Here is a 17118-nt window from a genome sequence, read left to right on the forward strand (position 1 = left end):
AAAATTTCTTTCAATCAGTATATTAAGATTTTACTAATTTTATAATGATAAATTTCGCAAACAAAGGAATAGATAATAGAATATTTAGAATTCAAAACCTTCATTAGATGCTGTAATTAACGCTTCCAATGATGTAATCAGAATATCTGTGATATGTCCCTCATGAGAATCAACTAATATGTATACATCTCAGCATAGTGTTTAATTGAAGCTGTTAATTCAGTATCCGTTTAATCATATTTCATGATAATCAATAGCACTTGTGCACGCTTGACAGGGATTTGTGTTTCAAATCACGTATAGTGTTGATGTAACATTGGAAGTATTAATTGCATCATCTTAATTAAGTTTTTGAATTAAATAATGTTTCTAATAAAAACAGGAAGGTTATAAGTACTAGATGCATGTGAAGTATAACTTATGTGCATTTAAATTGAATAATGCGTTTTTATTGAAAACTGTAATGCAAAGTGGGAGTCGATGCATCTGAAGCATAACTGATATGCATTTAAATTTTTGAATTTAATAATGTTTCTATTGAAAACTGCATAACTTGTAATATAAAGTTATTGGGAGTCGACGCATCTGAAGTATAACATATATGCACCTAAATTTAAGTTAATCTTGAAAGAGATGAGCAGAGACGTGATCCTTCGCGCATGTAATTTATCCTAAAATAGGATAGGGTGAGCTGTAATACATAGTTATGCGAGGTTCGGCCAATTTTTTACCGTGCCTCCTATATTACCAAACGTGACATAAAGGGATATAGCGCCATCGACAGGCGTTATGTTATTTAAAATCTCTAAAAGAGGATGAATCTTCTCCCTTTTTTTCAGTGGTGTTTACTTTCAAATCCGCGCACATAGGAACGCCCTCTATTATCTATTCCGATTACGTGACTAGAACAACAACAGCGGAGCTACCACGTTTCATCCTCGGAATACAGAGCAGTGCCAAATTTATATTAAAAAAATATATCATTCCGCATTCAAGCAATTACTGTTGCCTCGTTCCGTGCTTTATGTCTGCGCAAGGGCTAAGTGCAAAAATATTTTGCGCCCTATCATTTGTGCACACAAAGATATCTCGATCGTTCTCTCTTTTTTTTATATATATATACACGCGAATGCACGTCCCATACATAATGCTGGGATCTTTATAAATCTGTCATCCTTTTGAAAATAAATAGAAAATATATTCGAGCCTCCATATCAGAGCCAGCATTAAGCTGAATTGTCTTCGGACAGAATTCGCTCCCCTTAAGCCCGTCATGGTGATCTATATACGATGATGACAGCAAAATAACCGAACCGAAGGAGGAGGAACAAGAGAAAAAAATGAATTGAGAAAATGGGGGCAAAAATCCATTCAAACCCACCCAAAAGAATAATGACGAATGCAGAAATATATATAAATAATATATCATAATATCGACTTATACTTCATATAATGCGAAATCATTCGAACCCATAAAATACCCAATAGAAATATTTTCATACAATTTTGTTGTTTTCAGTACAATTTTATGATATATCAGCTAATAATTTACAATACTACAATTTGAATAATTTACTTGTAATAAGAAATTGAATAATAATATTTTTTATTGCTACAGTCAAAACTAAATTAAATATTTTCAGTCATAGCAATAATATAAATATTTTATTATTGAAGATTTTTGTTGAAAAAAGTTTATAATACAATAATTTTTATTGTATTAATTATAATTTGTATAAAATAATTATTCAAGATTTTTGTATAATAAATTCAAAATATTAAATATAAGTTTAAAAGAAATTAATTAAGAACAATCATTGTCAAAATAATTTATTTATTTTAAGTTATTTTCATATTATGTATTAATAATTGTAATAAATATAATAAAAATATTGTTGAAAAATAACAGCATTAGAATATAGTGGTTGATCATCAATTTAAGATATGATTTAAGCTTTATATCATCACTAAAATCTTTCACTAAAGTGTTTGTTGTCAGATTTATACGTAGTCTGAACTGTTTGTTAATCGGGTGATCTGTTTAAGGAGAATGAAAATAAATCATAGGCTATGAATGAAATTAGTTTTTTAAGCAATGAGAAACGTTTAATTTATTTATTAATAAATGAATTCAAGGAAACTTAACTGTTTTTTTTTTGTAAATTGTATCTATTTATGCTGTTATAGTCTTATTGGATTTTATGGAAAGAACTGATTAATGTGAGAATGCTTCATCGTATGATGGAATAATGGAATAGGTAATAATAACGTAAGCTTCGTTGCATAAAGTTAACAATTATGTAAGACATGATATTTGATTAAGAAATGACGGAATAAAGAGATAGATAAATTTGTTGCACGTATGCAAGTCGGGTTTATTGTAAAGTCAGAATTTACGAGTGGCTCGTAGACAACTCCCACATGCACGTGGTTTATATAACCATAATTATAACTTGCATTATAAATTATTACCAAAGTACGTATTGTATTCACAGCGAGTTGACTTGAATAGATATGCAAAATTATACAAATCGTGAAAACGATTTCAACAACGAAACAAAAACCATTGAAATGCTCAGAACGAATTTTGCATGTGATTACATGCATTAGTTACTGGAACTAAATCGAGTATAAAACTTCAGTTCATTTGCAAAACCGCATTGATTGAGTTCCATTGGATTGAAATTGCATCGACATATCCATTCATTACATAAGATCTCCTGCAAACTCCATGAAAATAAAATATAATCGGATTTGCCGTTGTCCTTAATTTAAAGTTTTTTTTTCTCTTATATTTTTTTTCTGTCCTTTCATATTCCCCGGAATCGAGTTTCAGCACCAACCGACGTGATAATAAAAACCGGACGCAATTTTTGTCCCGAGGGCGCTCAGCCGTTTCAACCCCCCTCTAGAAAAATCTCGGAAGTAAAAGGAAACGCTGCTCGGGGCGGGTGAATTCAAGGAGATTCCGCTGGATTCTCGTCTTGTTTACTAAAAAATATCGCGCATCGCAAGAGAGAGAAAGAGAGAAAAAACGTATATATATAATAATAAGATTTACATCCTGCTCGGTCATAAGGCATAACTGCTGCAAAACAATAAGTTTCAAGGAAGGTATATAAAAAAAGATGAATGTCTATTATGTAACTCATAAAGATTTTATTTGCTGCTTGTTAATTACGTTCTGGTTTTGCTATGCAGTTGGATGGAGCTTCATAGAAATTTATAAACTTTGAAGTTGCTCTCAAGTTAAACATGAATTAGAACTAGAGATTAATATCTGTTGAAAATACATCAAATATTAAACTTTTGTACACATATTATGTGTGTTTTTGAAAATGTTTCACTATTTTTGAACGGATTAAACTCGTTAAGCGAGATTCATTTGTAATAAATAGACAAATACTGAAATCAACTATTTTTTTTATAATGTAAAAAGTAATTAACTTTCTAGATCTAGATCCTAGTGATACTCAGTATAGAAAGCTGGATTTATTTTTGGAATTAAAACGTCGGGTGATGACCATCGAACCAACGGGAAATAGAATTTACTCGTTTCCCAGTATTCAATTAAAGTATTCCGGGATTTACAACAGTCGGAAGGATTCTTTTGCGACGATAAAGTGCGCCGGAAATCCTGGTACAATTAGATTAAAAAAAATGTGTCTATATACGTAGTTAAGATAGCCACATATCTTTCAGTTAATTTGTGCTACATCGAATTTATATTAAAATAATTATTGATATCAAAGTTTAGGAAAAAATTGATATTCGAAATTAATAATATTTTGACCAAAATTTGTAAATAAATTTATTTTCATTTTAAATTATTTTTTTATTTCCTAATATTGTTGCAATTACAAATTTAAAACAGTAAAATAAAATTAAAGTAACTTAAATAATTGTCAAGTATCGTAATTAAGATATTAAATACAAAAATAACTATTAGTTACAAATATTGGGCAGTAAGACTTATGGTCAATAGAATTTTATAATTATTGCATGGAAATTATTCTAATTATTCAGATTTCAAACTATGAATATTTTCATCCAATTATAGTCATCAAACATTCTATAATATAAACCTTCATTATTTAGTTTATGATAGTTAGTATATAGTTTTGTAACTGCTTTAATAACTAATTTAATATATTATCATGAATTCAATATATATATAAATTTCATTGTGCAATAATTCTGTTTACATCAAACTATTATAATTCAACGTAGTTGTACGATGAAAATTACGACTTTGAATTAATATTCAAATAATATAAAACAGTTTCTTTAAACTAATAAAATTGATAAATTAGATTTTTTTTTCTTTATTTATTTGTCACCTACGTAAGAGTATATGTATTTAAAAATGCGCATAGTCTACTAATATTTCTAACAATTTAAATGTAATTACTTATAGTATGTCATGTACTTTATAAAAGATGCTCAAATATTCCTTAAATGGTTTATTTAACAAGTTATTTTAATTTGATACAGATTATTATATTATTGTAATAATTATTTATATCTAGAATACATTTTTTTAACCTTTAACTACTCGCGCCGGTGAAAAAATTCACCAATTTTCTAAAACATCTATATTTTCTTTCCCCATCTATGACACTTAATCGGTGCAATATTGTGTTGACTGCATGTTTGTTCTTGCTCTGCAGTGTTGGTGTAATAGCAGACGATGCTGATACCTATGAGTAGAGGTATCAGCTTACAGAGGGCAATGACGACAATTTTGATTCTGAAATTATATTATTATGTATTACAAATAGTTATGAATCTAATAAAAAAGCATTAGTTAACTTTTTCTTGTCGTAATACAATCATTTATGCACTTTGTCTGGCAGTAATACATGTGGTGTATAAAATACATAGCGCGAGTAGTACATAGAATTTTCAGTGCGCGAGTAGTTAAAGGTTAAATAGATTTTAATTGCTTTTATCGATTATGACAATAATAAGAAAAGAACGTATATTCGGAAAGCATCATAATTTTTATGGGTTGAAATTACAAACCAATCTAATGTACCACCATCGAAAATGGAAGGTTTCATATTTCATTAAGTCTTCGGCCGGATTGGAAAAACTCCTTTTATATCATCTCATGTGTGATAATAAAATAATATATTACAGTGTAATTTTGCAATATTTGTAAAGCTAAATTGAAAATCACTATATGCATATATATATTACATAGAGAAGCGCAGATAGAAATTCATGAAAGTTAAAGTTTTCTATACAAGTTGATGCATGTTGTTCAGTTTCATATTAAATTACTTCGAATATTTCTCAATTAATTTGAAAAGGAAGTTTATATGAAATTAAGTTAGTGAATGCGTATATAAACTGAAAGTTATATGAACATTAATTATCAAACGTATATATTATTTGGGACATTCCTGTTTCAACAAATTGAATAAATAATAATTAATTTGTTTTTCTGTCCTTATATTTAGTTCATATGATTTTTTTAACTTTAACATATATATGTTTATAACAATTACCAGCTAAAACTATCATAGCAATAAGATAATATTGTCTTACCTTATAAAAGTAGAAGGAATTGAGTGCATTAGAGTTATTGAAGTCGGGAGGAATCGCGGTAGTTTGCGAACCGGAATTAAAGACTTCGAAGGGGGTGACGACGACGGCGACCGTCGCGGCGTCTTCGGTGCCTTCTGCGGTCACCGAGACGCTCATCCTATTGGTTTTCGTTGAGCGACTCCAACATCTTCTATACAATTTCGGACAACTTATTTGTCCGACACCAACCCTGGGGGAATCTCACTTATTTTGGATTCCCGGGTCAACTCACCTCCAAACGAGATTCTCAGGCCATTTTCCACCCTCCCAATTCCGATCCTTAAAAATAATAAGAAAACAAATCATTTAGCTATTATCACTTGACTATTTTGTTCGTCTGCAATTTTATTATACACAAAAGTTATTTAAAAGTGTAAAGCCTTTTACTTCAATGTTACGGAAATGTAGGAAGTTTTTCAGAGAAAGCATTCGAAAGGCTTCTCGTACCGAGATCTTATTGCTCTTTACAAATTGCGTAACATCAATATTAGGATTCATTCGACTTCATTTTCTATATTTCATAATTAAAACTTATTATTGAGACTCTAAATATAAATTGAAATAAACAGATAGAAACAAATCTTGAAACGTTAATATAAAATTACTTATTAAAAAAAGTATTACGAAATGTAATGGTATATAATTAAATATGTATATTTTATTTTAAAATGTATTTATGGATGATTAATGAATGGTTTATTGAAAAGTAGAGCGGAAATTGTATTTTAAAAGAAGAAAAAAAAATCATAAAAGTGAAATAAAACTGGAAAAAAGAACCCATTCAAAATATTAAACATAAAAAATGACTATTTCCTGCTTGGATATAATTTATTAGTTGTAGAAATATGCGACTGTCCGCAATAATATCAGAATGAATGTGACAAATTTGTATGACTCGTAATAATAGTGGGAGCCTTAAAATGGTTCTGCATTTAGAATGAGATATGGTGCAAGTAAAAATAAACTTAACCCGTCTAAAAGCCCGTATATTTTCAGTTCATTCATGTCATACATGCTAAGTGTATATATCTCGGCTGCGAATATACGCAATCATCGTCTCTGAAGAGCAGCTTCAACAACTCGAATCGCCTCGAAAGAAGGAATATCAAAGTTATATATGTGGGCACATCCATTAAGCGGTTAATGTCACTCAACTAGGGCTATAAAAGATGTGTACGAATGCACCTTTTAACTTGTTTTGCTTTATGGTTTTCTCGAAGACGAAGGAAATTAGCAGCATCCACATAGAGCATTTCCGAGAATTCCAAGCATCACGTGTGAACATATATATTAGAAAAAAGTATTACATAATTATTTATTTTATTTTAATATATATATATTTCATATAAAAATGTATAAGAACGCACTTGCTTTTTTTTTGGTTCTTTTCAACCTGAAATAAATTTGAAACATCCTCAAAAGCACATTTCTAAGATTTCCAAGCAGCGCGTGTAAAATATATATTACAACATTTCATTTCATAATTATATATATTTCTTTATTTTTTAAATGAATTTCATCAAAAAAATGTGTAAGAATTCACTTTTTAACTTATAAAATCAAATATATATCAAATATAACACCCCCAAAGTGAAGGTCTCAGAAAAAATGATGACAAATCAATCCCGTTTGTTTTTCTACACATACCCATTCTTGGAGGTGTCGCAGATTTTTTTAAGTGCTAAAGGGACCAAAAAGTTTAATAAACACTGGTTTACACCAATATCCCGGACTGTTAGAAACCGGACTAATCGAGGACTTTTAACAAAAAGACTTTACTGTATAAACGAAAAGAAACAAGCATTATTTATATATAAAAATTGTTGATTGATGTTTTAAAATTGATTATTTTACCAAATTAACATTTAATATGTTTTAAAATGTACAAACCTAATTTTAGTGAATCCGGATTGCAGCAATTCCGAATTTCATTGTTAATTCAATGAAATTTATTTATTTTGTTTTAAATGATTCTAAATATGTTTTTTTTTTCTTTATAAAAGTGTGTTTCTAAGATTTTCATGCAGCACGTGCGATGTAATAGAAGTGGGCCATACGCAATATTCTATAGCATGTTTAATTACCATTAGAATATCCATACTATTCCATAGTAATTAATTCAATAACATATAACCTAAGGTTACCGTGCAATAAATCTTCAGTGTAAATCAATATTAAATTTCCAAATGAAAATAAAAGCGGTTTTAATTTACGCTTCTAATTCAACGATTAATTATTACCATCCTGTTTGTTTTCTCGGTAATATTAACGGTCCTCTTTAACGAGACTAGTTATGAATTTCGTATATAAATATAAAAGTTAATGAACATTTAATGGTTATAAAAAAATATTTACTTGAAGAGAAAAAAGAGATATATGTGCGCGGAGAAGCAATTAAACATTCTTCAGTTCGCCACATAAATTTTGCCTCTTTAGGTCAATTAGAAGTTTCTTTACGGCCGCTTTCATAATTTCGAAGGATGCCGACCGCCGGACCTTATTTTTAAATATTTAATGGGTGTTTAGATAACGCCAGGAATGGTTTTATTATGTAAATAATGGGAATCTTATCCTAGCATTTTTCATAGCGATTTTCCTATGGAACCATCTATTTACCTGAAGAAAAATCCAATTAGCCAATTATCACGACAACATGAAAACATATAGAAAAGTAATGTATAGAGAAAGCGAAAAATAAAACAAGTATAAAGTATATAAATAAAAATAAGGATAAATAAAACTGAAATTCCATGTGGCAAGTACATCTGTAGCTATTGATGTAATTAATCGGGAGTGCATCGTTAATATTTCAGTTGACTAATAAATTTCGATGTTGTTAAATTCGGAATGGAGGAACCGCAACATGGATGGAGTTTTTTTTTTGGATCGCGTTCAAATATTCTACATGCCATATATTGCGCATACATTTTTCAGCACCAGTCGATTTATACTTTCTTTTATGTTTCATTTAAGTTTTCAATAAGCGGCATATCTATTTTATTGTAAACCGAATTGGAGCAAACAATAATCTCGAACACACACTTTGACATACATTTTTTTTGTTTGTTTCCAATGTAAGATCATCATATAAATAGGAAACTGGGTGACAACTCTCGTTTGGTGAACATTGTTAATGTTTCATCTAATTTTATTTACTAAAACCAATTAATTCAAATTTAATGATAGATTTAAAACAGATGTGAACTCAATAATTTTTCTAAAACAATCTGATTAGAAATTTTTTCATTTTTTTTATTATATTTAAATACTTCTATCATTTATTTTGTATTTCATACGAGTTTGAAGCAAACACGCAAATAATAATTCTATGTAATAATCAACTTTTTTTTTATAACTGTATCTAATCTAATACAGTTATAATAAATATCCTTTATAGTTATTTACTTCAAGGATAAGTTTGTATTGGTTTAAATTGGGCAAATCTCAGATGTAATTGCTACTTTCTTTTTTGTATGTACTATTCTTTAATGATTTCTTAACTCTCCTTAGAGATGATCTCAATTCCAACTGTAGAGAGAATAAAAAAAAATGCTGTATCACTAGCGGATTTTGCAATTGTTACATTACAAACACTCCTTTGTAGCACTCCTGATTCTTTTTGTTGTAATTTGGTAAATTCTTCTATTATAATTTTAATAAATAGAAAACTGTGCTAAAATGTGCTTAAAATTATTTAACAGAATTCGTTCAATTCTACGAAGTTATAAATTAAATATAACAAACAGAAATATAAAATACCACAATAATAATTTTGTTATTTTTGTATGTATTTCCTGGCTTATGGCGAAATTGCTTTAATTTATATTTTATACATAAATAATTGTTTCTCCTTTCTTTTCCATACAGACAATTCTCCTTTTCTGCTGTTTATTTGTATGCTGTTATAAAGTCCTCGATTAGTTCGGTTTCAAACAGCACTAAGCGATGTGTTAACTATAGTCTGCATTTGTATTCAGTAAATATAAATAATGAAAACTACTCATATAAACAAGCAGAAACACATTAATTTGCTGTGGATTCATGTAGACGTTCTGTAATTAAATTCAGTAGTGTTTCCAGTTAATACTTTGACAGGCGGTGAATGACTGGATCGGATCTTTGTGCAGTCGATCAGCCAGAGTTTCATGCTGACTGCAGCTGACATTTGCCTTTCTTTGCGAAATGATAAACGGCAATAAACGTCTCGCAGCAAAATGGAACGGCAATTCTATGCGCAGCAAAGCAGTAATTAATTTAATAAAGCCATTCTCTTATTTGAATTTACTATCAGTGGATTCAAATAAATCTGCAGGTCCGTAATGAACGTGCGCATTGTTTCCACGGAACATGATAAAAAATATGATTTAACTGTAATAAGTAGCAGGAAGCACCTGTTGATAAACGAGCGTCGCGACGCCTCGCCCCACGTAATTACATATATATGAGATAGAGACAGAGGAAGGAGAACAAGGTAGGAGGATAGAAGAGAATAAAAAACAGTGGGCACCGATTCGAGGTAATAAATTTGCCGTGGCGCGTTCGTAAGGCAATTTATAAAAATATTAGGCGTATAATTAAATTTAATGGTGTAAATCAAAAATGTGGGGCCCACGCGTAGTCGTCGATTTTATGAATCGCGACATAAATACGGCCGCATCATGAGAATTTTCTATTATCCGCGTAAAATCTTAATCATCGTGAAGGCATTTCAACAAATTGAACCAGACACGTGTAATAGATATAGGTCAATCGAAAAAAAGAACTATATTACTTTAAAAATTTCTATTCTCATAATATTCGTTTTATAATATATAGAAAAAGTGATCTTTTCTGAATCATTCTTGATAAAATCTACTTTTTGATTTTTTTTAAACTATTATTATTAAATTGTAATTTTTATAAAATGTATTGTTATTATTAATAATAAGAATTTTATGATGTTTTATATATTATGTACTTGTTATACAATTAAGTTCAATAAAAGTAGCTGAATTTTTATCAAAACTATAAAAAAATCCATTATAATTTTCATCTATTTCTAATTTACATTATTTACAGACATTGTGTATAAGTAACGTATGAAATAAATTTCTATCAGGTGTACCAACTATATGTTAAATATGGAAATTAAGTTTCATTTAAGAAAATAAAACCATAAAATTGCTGCAAAAAATGTTCTAGAAACTTATATTTATACATTTATTTTGTCTATTTTCAGTAATAAAATGTATTTGTTCTTTTAAATAAAAGGACTAATTTCATTAAGTTTATTATATATTTTCGAAAACCAACATATTTATGGTAAATTTAAAACATCAAACATTTTTAATTATAAATATAGATGTAACTAAAAAATATATACATTTATGGATATTTATATAATTATATAAAGCAATTTATTTATTATAAAATAATAGTCATAAAGAATGTTATAGAATCTTACGTAAACTAAACTAAAACTTCTTATAAATACCGTCGTTTGTATTCAAAATGCAATTTTAATATGAGAAACATAAACAGTTATAAATCTGAATTACGCAATAATCTTTACACAATAGAATGATTTAACTTACTTTTTTTTTGTTGTAATATTATGTATAATACGATTAAGTGAGTTGCAAACGATTCGACATAAATAATTTCGTCGCTTGTTAATTGAAACACAAACTTAATCTGACATGTTTGTTTGTAGTAATTAAAGAAGCGTTTAGTATTTTGTGTACAAATTCCGTGTCTATTTTGAACGCAAGGTGGGACGATTCGGACTGTTTAAACGTAACTTTTGAGCTGACAGTGAGGAAATAGTTTGGGGTTGCTGTATTTTCAGATTTTATAAATACGCATGGCATTTCGACTATGGAATGCTCTTAATAGTCTTGATTATCATTGTTGGATGCATATTAGACATACGATTTTTTAAGCTTTAAGCGCAATGTGTTGATTCCGGTCGATGGATTCATGGAGGAAGTTTTTAATCTTTTCGTCTAATTTTAAACGTGCGGCGGCACTCTCTTAATGCTTGTATTTTTAGCACAAAAATAACTTTAATTCAGATTTATTAACATAATTGATCCAGTTCATTAGTTTTCATCACCTCAAAATTCCAAGTTTATTTTCAACTCTTGGATCATTTCTTGAATTAAATTAAATTATAAAAATCTATATTTTATTAGTATTTTTTTCCTTAACAAGATGTTTTTTTTAAAATTTAGAATTTAAACATTTATAATATTTGTATCAAGATTTATAAATTACTATATTAATATGTTTCATAAATTTTCTCACACATTAATTTTATAATCATTCTTATCCTTCCATAATAAAAAGATATTCTTCATATTTTTTTGACTGTTTTGCAAATAAACATTCTTGTTTACACTTAAAAAGTGCAGGTCAAGAAAACACTTAAATAATGGAGAACTCGTTGAAATGATGGAATACAGACTGGCTCACTGTGTGCAAATTATAACTCTATATAAGAGGATCCAAATCAGCAAGTCCGCGTGGGCAGTCAAATGCATATACATTCGTGATCCTCACCTTTTCAGTTATTTTAGCATTCCGTTATATGAATTGTTCCATATAAGTCTAGTGCTATAAGAATACATTTATCCTTAAAATTACACAGAATGAAAAAATAATATAATACCATAAGATTTTATAAAAGTTCAGTTACTTTGATTAATAATTAAAAAAAAATATTATTTTCATAACATAATTTTACTTTATATTCATTATAATTTATTTAAAATTAAAATAACTTAACAAAATAAAATACCGTACAAATACAGTACAGTAAAAAAAAATAACTTAAAGTATAATATATTTTTTCTTTATTCTTTAATTAAGATTATGCATTCTTCATAATTATATATTATCTTAAAGAATTTATAATATATTAGACAGTTATTTTATTCGTGATTCATTAATATTCTATGCGTCAATTACGATTTGAGTTTGAAGTGAAAATGCAACTTCTTTATTATATAATTAATGAAAGTTTTGTATATTTATATTTTTATGTATTCTAATTATATATTTGAAGAGAGATCAACAATTCTAGATTCGTACCCTCGGGGAGAATGGTGTAATTATATACAATAAAATATGTAAATGATCGCATCAATTCAATAGTGATGTTATTAAAAAAAATGTTATTGTATGAATATAAATTTAAAAATCCGGGAAGTCTTCATTCATTCAATATATAAATTAAAGTCTGTTGAATCAATCGCTCGACATAAACGACACTCATTACGATAAATTGATTTGAACTTCTGAAGTGTTTGAAGGATTTATACTCAACGGTACACAAGCAATGATTCAATTTAATATAATGATGCGCAATTGTGCAGCAATTTCAAACTCGTCAACACCTAAAGAGAAATATTCTTATCAGATTCTATCAGACGCCAGGCGAGTAGCGGTTTTAGAAAATTTTATTGTACCATTTTTGACAAAGTGATTAAAAATAGAATCAGGCCAAAACAATCAGAAGTTAAACTTGTTTAGAAGGTTATATCCGTGTCAAAATAGTATCAAATTATTTAGAATTAATAAAAAATAAAATGTGAATCTGACATATGTTGTTGGTCAGATTAGCTAAAAGCATTATGCAGAATTATGTAAAGTAGTTGTAAAATCGAAATTATAGCCTGTCGCCAAAATTAAAAAAAAATAGTAACAGTTGTTGCGTAAACAGCGCATGAAAAAACGAATCAACATTAATCGATTGATTTATGGATGGGAGGTGGCCAAATCTGTATAATTACTATATTATTAATATTTAAATTATAGATTCAATAAAATTTTACGAGACTGCATTCATTGACGCGTTATGAATCCATAATAATCGCTACTAAAACCGTTCCACGACCGGCTAATTAATCCGGACTTTGGGGTCCGCATTAATTAAGAGACTACGCACCGATTTATATATATATATATATTTTGTAAACAAAATAAAGGCAGGGAGCAGCCCAAATACCCACGGAAGTTATTTATTGGTTTGGGCGTTCGAAACCGAATCGACAGATTTAACAAACCGCATTGATATACGATATGGCCTCTGCTCTTTTTTCTTCTTTCCATCTCTTTTCGTTCGTCTTTCTCTCTTCTCTCGTAGAAGTATTAATAAATTTTAAAGTAATCTTTATTAAGACACATTCGTTGACAGTTTTATTGCTCACTAAAAGTTTCCTAGTCACTACCAACTTGATACCAACTTTGAAAGGCCTATATAGTATTTTAGTTGTTTCTAATGCTAATCACAGCTTCAACCGTCGTACAGTGGCTCTTACATTAATTAACGCCAACCTCCATATAAATTTACTTTTAAGATAACTGATACTCAACTATATCTTTTGAGTAGCAATTTAAAATTAAAAGGAAATGATAAAATTCAGAAAATTTATGTTCATCGTCCATAAGTCATATGGTTAGTTTGAATTACATCACTAACATATTTAACTTATTTTAAGAAGAAGTAACAACAAGCAAAAATATTTAAAAGAAATTAATTGAATTAATGTTATTTCTTCCTTTCAAAATGTCTTTTTTTTGTATTAATTTTCTTAATTGAATGTTTATAAAAATATTTCTACTAAAAAAATATGAAATCAATTTTTCAATATTATTGTAAAAATATTCAAATAACAGCAATAACTACAATAACAATTTGAAGAAATTATATTATTTCTTCGTGTCAAAATGTAATATTGTATGAACTTATTTTATTAAGTACTTAGAAAAATATTTCTACTATTAATTATTTATTAATTTGTGAATATTTTGATAATTAATTGAAAAAAAATATCATTTGCAAGTTTTATTTATCATACAGTAAGCAATAACTATATTGAAGTTTTGATGTTTTGTAAAAAAAATACCAATTCAAACTGGAAACACATACAACGATATTTTGAATAAACAGAAAAATGCACATTCTGTACCAAATACCAGCGCCGTTTATTGAAATTTGAGGTCTCGGGTACAAATATGGGGTTGAATAACAGCTGTATCCATAACTATAGTAAAAAAAATACCAAAAGTAACTGGAAACATAGTCAAGTTATTTTAATAAATATAAAAATGCATATTCTGTATTTTACTTCGTACACGAAATACCAACGCGTCCTTTGAAATTTGAGTCCTCGGGTACAAATATGGGATTGAATAATAGCTGTACTTGTTAATATGTAACTACAAGAACAAAGGAACACATAGTAATTAGTATGTCTGACAGATTATTATGTCTTTTTCAACGTATAGTGTGAATAAATAATAATTCTAAAGAAAATTCTTATAAAATTTTCAATTTTCAACGTTGTATATTTTTCAGCTTACTTAATTGAGATGAACAAAACTTTTTATTCATTCATTATTCATCATACAAATAACGATGAAACTAAAAAAATAAAATTCTATACATTTTTCTGATGAACTTTAAAATAACATTAGCAATTACTGTTCGACGTTGATAAAAGTCATACATCGTTTCAATTAGCTTACGTTTATTTGTATAATATATAAAATGCGTTAAAAACTCAAAACATTTCAAGATCGAATCAAGCATAAACACCTATGTAGATAAACAAGTCTATAAACCGAGCCGTCGGTGGGTTTATTTTAGTTACATATAAAAATAGTTCATTACAGAAAATAAAATAACATATGTATATTAAAGAATTGAAAAAGAAAATCGTTCGCATTGTTTCGAAACGTTATGTAAGCACAGCAGATACGAAATTGCATAATGAAGGAATCTATCAGCCAAAGCCATGTAATCATGAGCCGAGTTTGGAGTGGAAAAATATTAAACATTGCACGGGACGTGTAATTAGCTCTCACTCCCATATTGCCTGTATATATAAATAAAGGTTTGATTGGAGATTTGTTTGTGTGTGTTATTTTTATATCTTCTATGGTCGTCATCGTCGCTGCGAGCAAACCGTGATTTTTAATCCATGCAATCATGGAAAGCTTAGCATGTAAACACGTACATTGAACTGTCCATCAAATACTTTCACAAAATCGCAGTTAATATTGTATTTGCATTTGAAATATTATTCAAACCAGTTGCAATCTACTAATATGTATTTAATGTTCATTATGCAGCTGCCAATTCCGTATTCAAAATCAATAAATTAAATCTGTTTTAATGAAACTATTTATTGACCACTCACACAGTTTATCATTTATTACACCTGATTTCTAATTTACATATACATTTTATTATTTCATAATAGTTCGAATTAAGATGATTTATTAAGACTATTACTTCAACATTACTAAATGTAAGCATTTGAAATTTCGAGTACGAGATTTCCCGATAATTTGTAAGATTTTAATTTCCAGTTTTCACAGTATTTTCCAGTATTCTCTAGACTTCAGACTTCCTTGCATTTTGTATTCATTATCAATTTTAAAGTTTAGTATTAGTAATTACTATCTTAGTAATGATATTTTATAAATTGAATATTTTTTTTGTTACTTTATTTTTCTCTCTATTTTCTATACAAACATTATTTCCTGGATGAAAACACTAGCGTCAATACTAGTTTAACTTTTCTTACTATTTGTAGTTTTTTTTTCAATTTTCCTCTTAATTTAACTTTTTTAATTTCTCGGGAATCTCTTTATTTCAAATTTCACGTTACTCGGGATAAAATATCTGGGAAAAGTTATTTTTTACTTATTACTCCATTTTCATTATAATAATTAATGATAATAACATTTCTTGTATAACTAATATAAAATTATAAAAAAAAAACATAATTAAAAATTCGTATTTAATAAAAATTTAAATTTCGATAATTTACGACTAAAAGTAATATATATGTTTTTTTTAATATTATATCTTGAATATAAAACCTGACATGATGGAAGTACTACTTAACCTTTTGTTTACATTACCACTGATGTTTATTACAACTCCAATGAGTATAATAAAGATTTCTCTTAATGATACTTGTTTGTTCGCATCCTGTGTTTTTTAATGTACGAAAAAAATATGTATGAAGCAACATTTGATGTTGGTGGCCTGTGTTTAAGATATGGACAAAGGATCAAACAAAACACGCCGCAGTGCATTGCTTTCCAAAAAAATACTCAGCAATTTGTAATTCCACTATTTGAAATCTAGTGAAATTATAGCCTAGCTGGATTTTTTTAAAACTAATTATTAGTTAAAGAAACTAGATTTTCGACATACGCTGCAACGTTTTTATCAGCATAATAATATCGTTATAAAACCTGTTCAATAGTGTTACATTTCAAATATTATATTTAATCTAATTAAGTCATTAAACGTTACTTTCTTATTTTGATTTATTACGGATAAAAAATGTATATTATAATAATTTAATAATAAAACAATTTTCTTTGGTAATTTTACGAAACATTTCTAATCTACAAAATAAAAATAATTTCGGAAACTGTAAAATATATTTGTATATGAATTTATTTTAATTAAATATTAAATTATTTCACGTTATTAATAATTAAAAAAAATTCAATTATTTAGTG

At 27.9% G+C, this 17118-nt stretch overlaps 1 protein-coding gene across 2 annotated transcripts in view; it reads right to left on the reverse strand.

The window, feature by feature from the left end:
- Positions 1-17118, reverse strand: part of LOC108565856 (cardioacceleratory peptide receptor-like) — a 42024-nt gene that overhangs the window by 9880 nt on the left and 15026 nt on the right. For both annotated transcript variants that reach the window (XM_017925512.1, XM_017925511.1), the window contains exon 2: positions 5554-5871. In XM_017925512.1, coding sequence (XP_017781001.1) covers positions 5554-5709 — 156 coding nt within the window. In that variant the 5' untranslated portion in view covers positions 5710-5871. The remainder of the gene's footprint in view (positions 1-5553; positions 5872-17118) is intronic.

This window comes from Nicrophorus vespilloides, unplaced genomic scaffold (genome assembly GCF_001412225.1).
Source record: "Nicrophorus vespilloides isolate i.1.1-1 unplaced genomic scaffold, Nicve_v1.0, whole genome shotgun sequence".
In the NCBI taxonomy this organism is placed as follows: domain Eukaryota; kingdom Metazoa; phylum Arthropoda; class Insecta; order Coleoptera; family Silphidae; genus Nicrophorus; species Nicrophorus vespilloides.